The 12,180-nt window shown below is 42.8% G+C and overlaps 1 protein-coding gene and 1 long non-coding RNA gene across 14 annotated transcripts in view; one reads left to right on the forward strand and one right to left on the reverse strand.

The window, feature by feature from the left end:
• Positions 1 to 4,248, reverse strand: part of LOC108304187 — a 16,288-nt gene extending 12,040 nt beyond the window's left edge. The window contains exon 1 of the long non-coding RNA XR_005200252.1: positions 3,973 to 4,248. This is a non-coding gene — a long non-coding RNA (uncharacterized LOC108304187). The remainder of the gene's footprint in view (positions 1 to 3,972) is intronic.
• Positions 4,212 to 12,180, forward strand: part of NME9 (NME/NM23 family member 9) — a 26,453-nt gene continuing 18,484 nt past the window's right edge. For 2 of the 13 annotated variants that reach the window (XM_017528239.2, XM_017528241.2), the window contains exons 1-3: positions 4,212 to 4,340; positions 4,817 to 4,853; positions 9,188 to 9,245. In XM_017528239.2, coding sequence (XP_017383728.2) covers positions 4,309 to 4,340; positions 4,817 to 4,853; positions 9,188 to 9,245 — 127 coding nt within the window. In that variant the 5' untranslated portion in view covers positions 4,212 to 4,308. Of the gene's footprint in view, positions 4,402 to 4,816; positions 4,854 to 9,187; positions 9,246 to 12,180 lie in introns of all 13 variants that reach the window. The other 11 variants (XM_017528240.2, XM_017528244.2, XM_017528243.2 and 8 more) reach the window with 10 other exon arrangements.

Here is a 12,180-nt window from a genome sequence, read left to right on the forward strand (position 1 = left end):
TTTCCATGTGCTGGCAGGAGGAGTTTAGCATCTGATTTGAATTTTATTTTGGAAACTAAATTCGAAGGGAGATTCCACATCATTCAGAGCTTGAGCAATCACCACCTTGGGGCGATGAACATGATTTGCATCTAGTCAACCCAGTTTGCAGTGCCGTGTCTTAAGGAGTGACGGTGGCTCTGTGTAGTGTTATCAAGGAACCGAATATTGCCACAGGACTGAATGCAAGAAAAGAGTAGATGGATTTGGAGCTGAAGTCTTGTTCTGTCACAGGTTGGAGTACAGTGGCGCGATCTTGGCTCACTGCAGTCTCCACCTCCTGGGTTCAAGCCATTCTCCTGCCTCAGCCTCCCAAGAAGCTGGGACTACAGGCACGTGTCACCAATTTCTTTCTATTTTTTAGTAGAGACGGGGTTTCACCATGGCCAGATGGTCTCGATCTCTTGACCTTGTGATCCACCTGCCTTGGCCTCCCAAAGTGCTGGGATTACAGGCATGGATATTCTTCTTATAATTGGATTGGAGTTACAGTTTACGAAGGAGGACGATTACAAAGGTAAAGTGCTATTTTCATCAAACCATATCTAGGATATATACTATCAAAGTGTATCACTGTGGTTGACTTTGATTATCTAGGTGAGTAGTATTCATCACCTTTTTCCATCAGAAAGTTGCTGACTGACCCTTTCCACACTGTACTCTTTGGAAGGAAGTCACTATGCACTGTCCATACTTAAGGATCAGGGAATAAAGTGTCCCCTCCTTTAGTATAGAATATTTACATAAACTATTTAGAATAGCTCTGCATGAGTAATGTGTCTCTTCTCCCCCATTTATTAATTTTTTTCATGGCTCTCATTATCCATCATCCCTTACTAAATTGTTCAGTTATAGTATATATGTATAGCAGTATCAGAATTGTTAACTTATACTCCAAAGGGAAACAACTTTATCAGCTATAGAATAGTGCTTATATACTATATGTAGTTCCTTTTGCCTTAATTATATAGTTTATATATATATGGCTTTATTATATAGTTCATTTTGCCTTTAGTCTTATGGACTCTATTCATTTCCAGAGTTACTTAGGTTAGTACCTTCCTCCCTCCATCTTTAGTGAAGCTGTTTCATACATTTATAGTACAGTTACATTGTCTTGTCACAGTCTGCATTTCTTTCTGGGATCCTCTAATTTCCAATACAATTTTTTGAAAATGTGTGCATACACTAAAGTTCACTTTTTGTACAGTAAAGTTCTATGGGTTTTGACAAATGCATAATGTTGTACACTTACCATTAAAGTATCATACAGAATGGTTTTACTACCCTAAAAATCTCCTGTTTTCACCTCTAATCCTTTCTCCAACCTCCTTGGTTCCCTGACAACCACTGATCTTTTTTTTTATTTCCTCCCTTGAGACAGGGTCTCAGCTCTGTTACCCAGGCTGCAGTGCATTGGCATGATCTTAGCTCACTTAGGCTATGACCTCCCTGTCTCAAGCAATCCTCCCACCTCAGCCTCCTGAGTAGCTGGGACTACAGGCATACACTACCACACCTGGCTAATTTTTTTGTTTTTTATTTTTTGTACAGATGAGGTCGTGAACTCCTGAGCTCAAACAATCCTCCTGCCTTGGCCTCTCAAAACATTGGGATTACAGGCATGAGCCATCATTCCTGGTCACCACTGATCTTTTTACTATCCCTGTAGTTTGCTGCCCAAACTGGAATGCAGTGATGAGATCATAGCTCACTGCGATGTCACCCTCCTGAGCTCAAGCCATCCTCCTGCCTCAGCCTTCAGAGTAGCTGGGACAACAGACATGCACCACCACACCCAGCTAACTTTTAATTTTTTTGTAAAAACAGGTTCTCACTATGTTGCATAGGCTGATCTCAGACTTTTCTGGTCTCAAGCAATCATCCCACCCAAGCCTCCCAAAGTGCTAGGATTACAGAATTGAGCTACCATGCCTGACTGATAGCTCATTTTTTAAATTACTAAATAATATTCCATTGTATGGATGTGTCCCAGTTTGATTATTCATTCACCTATTGAAAGACATCTTTGTTGTTTCCAAGTTTTGGTGATTATGAATAAAGTGGCTATGCAAATGTATGTGCAGGTTTTTGTGTAGACATAAATTTTCAAATCAATTTAGATATCTAGGAGCACAACTGCCAGATCAAATGGTAAGGCTATGTTTAACTTTATAAGAAACTGCCAAACTGTCTTCCAAAGTGGTTGTACAAATGAGGTTGCATATCATTTTTGTAAGTCTATTTTCTATCTTGTGGTGAGATGTCTGTTCAGATCTTTCACCCATTTTAAAATTGGGTTTTATGTTCTCTTATTGTGGGGCTTTGTATATCTTGGATACAAGTCTCTTATCAGATGTGTGTTTTGCAAATATTTTCTCCCAGTGTACGGCTTGTCTTTTCATTCTCTTCATAGTCTTTTGCAGAGAACAAGTTTTAAAATTTTAATAAAGTCCAATTGATCATTTTTTCTTTCATAGATTACGGTTTTGATGTTGTGTTTAAAAAGTCATCACCAAGCCCAAAGTCACCTTGATTTTCTGCTATGTTTTCTTCTAAAAGTTTCATAGTTTTGCATTTTATATTTAGGACTAGGACCCATTTAATTTTTGTGAAAGGTATAAAGTCTATGTCTAGATCATTAAAATTTTTCTTTTTGCAAGTGGACATCAAATTATCCCATGCCCATTTGTTGAAAAGACTATTCTTTCTCCATTGACTTTCCTTTGCCCTTTTTTCAAAAATCAGTTGACTGCATGTACATAGGTCTATTTTGGGGCTCTCTACTCTGTTTCATTAATCTATGTATCCATTCTTTCACTAATATCTTGCTGTTTTGATAACTGTGGCTTTATAGTAACTCTTGAATTTAGGTAGCATTTGTTCTCTGACTTCATTCTTTCTTCTTCATATTGTGGTGACTATTATGAATCTCCTACCTTTTCATATATATCCAGAATTTGTTAGTTGATATCCACAAAATAGCTTGCTTGCTGGGAATATGTTTGGAATTACATTTAATTTATAGATCACATTGGGAAGAATTGATATCTTAACAATATTAATTCTTCCTCTCCATGAACATGGAATATTTCTTCATATATTTAAATCTTCTAGATTTCTTTCATCAGCTGTGGTTGATTCCTAGTTTAATTCCATTGTAGTCAGAGAACATACTTTGTACTATTCTTTTAAATTGGTTAAGCTATGTTTTATGGCCTAGATTGTGGTCTATCTCAGTGAATGTCCCATGTGAGCTTGAGAAAGAATCTATATTCTGCTGTTATTGAATTAAGTATCATATAAATGTCAATTAGATCAATTTGATTTTTTTTCAGTTCAACTCTATCCTTGCTCATTTGCTGCCTCTAGATGTATTAATTACTTTTTTTAAATTGTGTGAAAATATTCTATTATAACAGTGAGTTTACCTATTTTTCCTTTCATCTTTTTTTGCCTCACATATTTTGGTGCTCTGTTGTTACGTACATACATATTAAGTATTGTTATGTCTTCCCAAATAGCTGACCCCTTTAACTTTATGTAATGTCCCTGTCCCCTGATAAATTTCCATGTTCTGAAGTCTGCTTCTATTGAAATTAACATAGCTACTTCAGCTTTTTTTTTTTTAATTATTAATGTCAGCATGGTATAGCTTTCTCTATCCTTTTGCTTTTAATGTATGTTTCTTGTGAATAACACACAACTGGGCTTTGTTTTTGATATCCACTCTGACAATCTGTCTTTTAACTGCTGTAATCAGACTATTCGCATTTAAAGTGGTTATTGATACAGCTGGATTAATATCTACAATGTTTGTAACTGTTTTGTTTCTCACTTGACTTTCACATCTAATTTTGAATTTGTACTTTCATATTCTTTGTCTTAAACAGAACGTTTGCAGCCCCCTCAAAACCTGGAGCCACCACCTACCTTGGACACATTATATCGGTATATGATGGCAGAAAAGCTGCACATCAGTCTTGGCAGGCAGGGCAGGAGAGATGCAGGGCTTCACAGATGCGACTGTGCAACGCACAGATGCACTGGGTCTTTGCCTGGTGGGTTCAAAGCCTCTAGACGCTGACAAACGCTCCAGCCAATGAGTGGTTTCCCACAGGCCGACACGGAGGGCAAGGGGCGGGACTCCCTCCTGCCTCTCGCGGGCTGGGTTCGGTCTCCGCGAAGAGGCTGCGTTGGGCCCTGAGTGGGCGTGGCTTACGTGTCCGCAGGCTCTCCAGGCAGGCCTGGCAGGGGGGCCAGGTTGCCATGACGACCGCGGCTAGGTCGCAGCAGACTCGGTTGGTGACTCCGGAGCGTCGAAGAGCGTGTACCTGTCGTTCGCTGTGGCTCAGTTTCCCAGTAATCCATGACAACAGCAGGGATAACAGGGTCCCCTGTCTTTTTTTTTGTCCGAATTCCTCGACTGGCGACCCCGTGCCCGGCAGGCTGCACCGCGCCGCGCGCACTGACTCGGGCCTGCGCGCGCGCCCCCTGGCCGGCTCTGGGGTGGGGAGGGGGCTTCGAAGATCCCCAGAAAACCGCCCGGCGAGCCACGAGCCCGCGGGCTGCAGGCTCCGCTTCCTCGTGGGGTGTTCACTTGGTATCAATGGGTTGATTTGCTGCCAGTTAGAAGCACCTTAAAAAGGGGCCGGGGGCCGTAGTGGGGGGCTTGTCTGAAGGAGGCTCTGGGCTTGCTGATCCGCGCAGCGGTTTGTCGCGCGGCTGCGGGGGAACGGCCCACGGCCGCGGTAACAGGGCTTCGTCTTCTTTGCAGAGCCATGGGCAGCAGGAAGAAGGAAATTGCCCTGCAGGTAAGCCTCAGGGGGCGCTAGCTTCCAGCATTGGGTTGGGGTCGGGCAAGAGGAGGGTGATTGGAGCGGGTTGCAGTATAAAAGTGTCATTCTGTTTGCCAGCAATACTGATGGTGTTCTCAAACTTGAGTGATGTACCCTTCTGTTTTAAAGGGACAAAACTTATCTTGGAGCCCCAGTGATGACACATTTTATGCAAACAAAATTTATGCAAACAAAATTGAGTAGAAGCTGTTTATATTTATAGTGCTTATACAACCACAAAACCTAAATATGCATTAAATAAAACTACAAACCAGGAAAATATGAATCAACATAATTCGATGTGACCATTATTTTGTTGCTGTTGTTGTTGAAACATAACTGCAGCTTGCACAGAGAATACGGTACAGGTTCTTTTGAGTTTGGGCATGAGTCTGTAACTGTGTGCTCTGTGGAGACCCAGTTTTCCCACCAGTGTTCTCATAAAATTTCACTTATTAACAAATATGTTTTGAGATATATTATGTGCTGTGCATTTGATATATAGTGTGCTTACTTCATTTGCACCTGGGACAAGTGAATTCAGAAGCCAGCAACTGCTCTTCTTCTTGGTGGTTGATTCTGAAGTGATGGTAAAAGCATGCAGACATAGACCCTGGAATTGGGAGAGAGTGCTTTGTCATAGGAGATCATCTGGATGATCTGTAACATGGGAACATTTTAAAACAAACTTTACAATGTCTCATCGTCAGCTGGCTCCAATAAGATGCATACTCAGGCTACAGCGTCTCCTGGATAGTAGAGCTTTAGTGGTTTTGAGACATCTGGTTTCTCTTTTATTGTCCTCAGTGGGATCAGCAGTTTACGTGTGGAGTTCAAAAGCCTAGTGGTTTAACAAAGAGGAACGGGCAGGGAAAGCAGCATCATTCTAAGGGTAGTCCATACTGGGGGTGGGAGGGGTGTGGGGTGGGGTGGAATATTTAGACTGGAAGTCAGAAGACCTGATGTTGTTCTTGTGTCCTCTAGAGCCGACTGTGTATTTGACTACATCACATAACCTCTCTGGGCTATAGCTTGCCCATCTATGGAATGAGGATGTTGTGTGAATTATCCCCAAGGGCCTTCTTCCAGCCTTGATATTCTAGGATTCTAGAGTTAGAAGGCACTTCATATGTGAATGTTCTGGGCAAAGTAAATTCTGAGCAACTGGTCGTACCATTCATTGCTGTGTGACTCATTTCCTCAACTCCCTGGCCTCCATATCCTTTACGTAGACAGGAGGGATAATACATCACCTGCAGAGCTGTGATGAGACTTCTTTAGACACTTCCTGGATTGTCTGATGCGGTCTGTGGTGTCTCTAATGTTATTGTCCCGTATGATGGCCATTTCATGTGTTGATGCCCTAGATCTCCTATGGGGGTAATAACTTTTGTTAGCAACATTGTTATTTTTTCATGTGTATTACTCAGGCTCTAAGTACAATGCAGTACTCAAAGTAAGTGCTCCCTCCTGCTGAGGGAGGAGATTGAGTGGCCTCCCCTCCTCTCTTACATTGAAGCATCTGTGTAAAAGTCACCTCTCTATAAGGTAAACCCCTTGAAAGCAGTACCTAAAGTTGGCTGACCCAGGAACCTTGTCCTCTCTCTCAGCAAGGTTAGTCAGGGTTCCATTTGTGACTGAGACAGACAAAAATCACAAGGGGCAGTCTGGTTAAAAGGTGCCACACATTCCCTATTCATTCCCTACCAAATGCAGGGCTTAGTGAAGTCCAGATAGTTCCTACACTGTTCTGCTCCTGCCCAGCTCCCAGGGCTAAGATTCTTCAACTGCCCAGAGTCCTGGCCCCAGAGCTAGTGGGGCTCACTCCATGACAGGGGTGGGCCACAGAGAGTTGCTGGTGACTTACGGCTGAGCCTCTGGGTAGGGGTGGGGGCCCTTCTGAACGCTTCTGTCACTTTCCTCAGGACTGTAATTGTGGGCCCAGGGGTATGTCAGTCCAGATCTCTCACTTCATTTAAGGCACCAAGAAGACTTTTCTGGGTTTCTTTTTCTTCTACTTTTCATTGAAACTAAAAAGTAAGGAGTACGCTTCCTTTAAAAGAAAGAATTTTTTGAGACAATCTCACTCTGTCCTATCACCCAGGCTGGAGTGCAGTGGTACAATCTCAGCTCACTGTGACCTCCACCTCCCAGGATCAAGTGATTCTCATGCCTCAGCTTCCCGAGTAGCTGGGATAACAGGCATATGCCACCACGCCCAGGGCAACTTTTGTATTTTTTTTTTTTTTAAGTAGAGACAGGGTTTCACCATGTTAACCAGGCTGGTTTTGAACTTCTGGCCTCAAGTGATCTGCTTGCCTTGGCCTCCCAAAGTGTAGAAAGTGTTGGGATTACAGGCGTGAGCCACCACGCTTGGCCAAAAAACGGACTTTTAATAGAGGATTTTCAGGTGTTACATGTTTCTTGCCCTTATTGCCAATAATACATCCTATCTTTTTAATGGGACACAGACCTTACAATACCTGTATTAAGAACAGTAGTAGGCCAGGTGCAGGGGCTCACGCCTGTAATCCCAGCACTTTGGGAGGCCGAAGGCGGATCACTTGAGGTCAGGAGTTCATGACCAATTTGGCCAACATGGTGAAACCTCGTCTCTACCAAAAATACAAAAATTAGCCGGGTGTAGTAGCAGGTGCCTCTTATCCCAGCTACTTGGGAGGCTGAGGCAGGAGAATTGCTTGAACCTGGGAGGAAGAGGTTGCAGTGAGCCACGATCATACCACTGCACTCCAGCCTGGGTGACACAGGAAGACTCTGTCTCAAAATAACAATAACAAAAACCAGTAGTAATTTTGGTGATCTTTTAATTCATATAGTTTCAAAGTAGCTCACCACAAAAATATGTTAATTACAAAGGAAAGGAGGATAATTTTACAGACCACAGGCCTGACAGACCATGTTAATCCAGTGATCAAAGCGATCATCATCAGTAACAGGCAGATGGAAATTGTGTATCACCTGCTAGGTACCAGCATCTGCTACTCACATGATCTTCAGCTTCTCCAACATGCCAATCAGTCCAGCCAATTTCAACCAATCCAAACACACACAGTCTGAATCCAGTCAGAAGGAAACATCAGATATAGGCCAACTGAGGGACATTCTACAAAATAACTGGCATGCAGTTTTCAAAGTGTCAACATTGTGAAAATAAGAGAAAGGCTAAAGAATTCTTCTGGACTAAACAGACTTACAAATAAATCTAGCATATGTTTCTGACTAGCTCCTTTGCTACTCAGGACATTATGGGATAAATAGGAAAACTTGCATTCTATCTAAGGATTAAAAGTTCGCAATATGTCAGTGTTTTTTTCCCCTGATTTTGATTATCATACTGTGTTATGTAGGAATAGTATATTCAGGGGTAATGAGATAAAAAGCTGTAACTTACTTTCAAATACCTAAAAACAAAAACCTAAATCTTCTTTATACTGTACTTGCACACTTTCTGTAAGTTTGAAATTATTGGAAAGCAAAAAACATTATACAGAAATGTTTACTATTGGCCAGGCATAGTGGCTCACGCCTGTAATCCCAGCACCTTGGGAGACCAAGGTAGGCAGATCACTTGAGGTCAAGAGTTCGAGACCAGCCTGGCCATATGGTGAAATCCCATCTCAACTAAAAATACAAAAATTGGCTGGGCATCGTGGTGGGCACCTGTAATCCCAGCTACTGTACTTAGAAGGCTGAAGCAGAAGAATTGCTCGTACCTGGGAGGCAGAGGTTGCAGTGAGCTGAGATCACGCCTCTGCACTACAGTCTGGGAGACAGAGCAAGACTCCATCTGAAAAAAAAANAAAAAAAAAAAAAAAAAAAAAAAAAGATTTTTACTATGAAGAGAGATAATATGTATTTCTCCTTGTATTTCATATTTATAAAACCAGAACTCTGTGGATAAGAAAAAAAAATGTGAGTGAATGGCAACAAATTCAACTCAATTCTGATACTGAGTGAAAACACAAATTTCAAAACGAAACCTACAGTTTGATACATTTATGCACATTTTAAGGACACAAAACAATTTATATATTGTTTCTGGACAAATAACATGTAAAATTATTTTTTAGATGCCCGAGATTAGTACACATCATTCTTAAGGTAGTGTTTTTTTTCTGAGTAGGGAAGCAGGGAGAGAAGGAAGGAGAAAAGACAGGGGAGAGAAGATAACTTGAACTGAACTTGTAAGAATTTCAGAGATAGAAAGAGAGAAATCTAGAGCAAATAGATTGAATTGTTTCCCTGCCTGTGCCCTCAGTAATATGGCATTTGATCCTCTTTGGCTTTAGGTCAACATCAGCACCCAAGAGCTTTGGGAGGAAATGCTCAGTTCCAAAGGACTAACTGGTAATTCAAAGTAAAATAAGTTTTTAGATCCATTCTTTTCAAAATCATTAAATGGTGTGATGAACCATGAAGAGAAGGGCTGCAATAAACACCATTTTCCTATTACCTTCAGCCTCATAAAACCAGGTGGTGTGTGTGTGTGTGTGTGTGTGTGTGTGTATCTGGCTTGAACATCAGTGGATTCAGTTCAGGAAATGAGTCAGTACTCAGTACTCAGGGTTGTTTGGTGTTAAAATTAACAGAAAACCTCTTCTAATTACCTCAGGCATTAAACGAGAATGCATTGAAAGGAATACAGGGATCTCTTGGAACTCAAAGGATGGAAGGAGAGCCAGACATCACCAGGACTGGTACCTGCAGTCATTAGGAAACAGCACAGCCACTGTCTATGGGCCTCCTCATCCCTAGCCTCCTCGCATTAGTCATTTGTTGCTGCATAGCAATTTACCCCAAAACTTAATGGTTTAAAACAAACATTGATTACCCTGTTTCTGTGGGTCAGGAGTCCGGGCATAGCTTAGTTGGGTGCCTCTGGCTCAGAGTGTCTTACCAGGGTAGTTAGGGTGTCAGACAGGGGATCTCAAGGCTCAACAAGGAGCTGATTTGCTTCTAAGCTCTTTTGTGTGGCTGTTGGCAGACCTAAGAAGATCCACTTTCAAACTCATTCATGAGGCTGTTGGTAAGAAGGATTCAGGTCCTCACTGACTGTTGGCTAGAGATACTAATTTCTTGTCATTGGTTTCTCCATGAGGCTACTCATGGCCTGGTAACTTGCTTACCCCAAGACAGGGCCCTAAGAGAGAGCACAAGTTGGAAGTCACAGCCTCTTGTTAGCCTAATCTTGAAAGTGATATCCCATTGTTTTTGCCATACTCTGCTCATTAGAATCTGGTCACTAGGTCCAGCCCACACTCCAGGGCAGGGGATTACACAAGTACAAGAGGACCAGAGGCCAGGATCATTAGAGACATCTTAGAGGCTGCCTACCACCTGCTCTCACCCACGCTTTCCTTCTCTTTTTCATTTACTGCAGATACCTCTGTGCTCTGTTACTCTGTGTGCCTGCTCAGATTTTCTCTCTGCGAATATACCTGCTCAGTATGCTTGTATCTGATCTTAGCCTTGCCATTAACGCCCCCTCCACCAAATGACTTCAGCATTCAAACCCCTCCCTCTCTCATGACTCAGTCTGTCTTTCCAGCTCCTTCACCCACCATTTCCTGAGGTGTGTCCTGAGCTCTAACATGTTTCCTAAACATGCTACAAGTTTTCCCACTTCTTTATTTTACTGTTTTTTTCTTTACTGTCGTTTCTACTACCTGGGATATCATGGCCCATCACAAACTGCAGAAACCTTTCTTATTCCCAGACCCAGCTGAAAATTAGCCTCCTTGTATGAAATCTTTCTGGAACCTCTGTGTGGTCACATCCCTTGTGGGAGCCCCGAGGGCACATGGAGTGAGACTCTGTCTCAGTCCCTCCAGCACACACCCTGCTTGCTGTAGCCCCTGTAGGGAAAGATCATCACGGCTTTTCTCCTGGACTCTAAACACAACAGCATTGGCTTTTGCTTTGTCTTTTGAGATGGAGTCACCCAGGCTGGAGCGCAGTGGTGCAGTCTCAGCTCACAGCAACCTCCGTCTCCCAGGTTCAAGTGATTCTCCTGCCTCAGCCTCCCAAGTAGCTGGCGTTACAGGCACGTTCTATCACGCCCAGCTAATTTTTGTATTTTCAGTAGACATGGGGTTTCACTGTCTTGGCCAGGCTGATCTCAAACTCCTGACCTCAAATGATCCGCCCACCCTGGTCTCCCAAAGTGCTGGGATTACAAGCGTGAGCCACCGCCCCCAGCCAGCATTGGCTTTTTCATCTTGGATTTAGGCTGAGTGGGTGCTAGATAAATGCTGATCCAGTTGTGTGGGTGTGAGTATTGCCACACTCTACCGTTGGGGGGATTATAAGCCTTTTTGATGGTGCTAACGCTTAACTATTTTGTCCATGTGTCTTGCCTTGGCAACTGGAACATGGCTCCAGGTAAAACAAATCATTATTTCTATTTCTTTAACAACTGTGAAAAAACCAGCATCCCATAATTTTTGAGAATGTATCATGTGTCAACCACCCTGTTAAGCACCTTATGTGATAGTGGCTAACATCCACTGAGCAGTGACGCTCTGCCAAGCCTGGTCTAAGTGGTTCAAGGGCCTATGTTGACTGAAGGCAGCAGGGCCTCTTCTCTGCTCCTTCTCATCAGGCAGACTAGAGGAATATATATATATGGAGCATATAAATAAATAGATACATGCTTTTCTCTCTCTCCAGCCAGGAGAAATTTGCTTCCAAAGTGAACCACCAGCATCTTGAAAATGTTGCCTTCTGTTGGCTCATTTTCACCTGCTTTCAAACATGCCAAAGTCCCTTTAAGCTTACACAGACACACACAGACACACACACATGCATGACATGTGCACACACACACATACATGCAACACGCAGACACGCCTTTTTATTGTCTCTGCCATTCCTTCCATGTGGCTTCTCTCAGAGTCAAATCAAACACTTCCTCTCTGGTTCCTCCCACTTCCTACCCCCAACCCCTACTTCCTCCTTAACCTTGTGAAGGTGCCGTTGTGCCTATCACTCCTCACAGAGCCAGGGCGTCCAAGGGGGAGGGAGAAGCTGGTAGAAATGGTGGGTTCACTATCAATACAAATACAGAACAGAGAATTTAGGCTAACTGGGCCCTAGCTTTTTTCCTTTGAGATTTCAGTGGGCCTGTGTACAGGGCCCTCTATGTCTTTGGGGACTGTTTCCTGGCTTGACCCAAATGCCTTTTTTGGCCTTCACCCACATAACTGTAGTAGGATGAAATTTTAAAAATATGTCAATTGTGAAACTCTTGTCTTCAGAAAAGCCCAGAACTTTCTCCTCTACC

Source organism: Cebus imitator, unplaced genomic scaffold (assembly GCF_001604975.1).
Source record: "Cebus imitator isolate Cc_AM_T3 unplaced genomic scaffold, Cebus_imitator-1.0 Scaffold53, whole genome shotgun sequence".
Lineage (NCBI taxonomy): Eukaryota > Metazoa > Chordata > Mammalia > Primates > Cebidae > Cebus > Cebus imitator.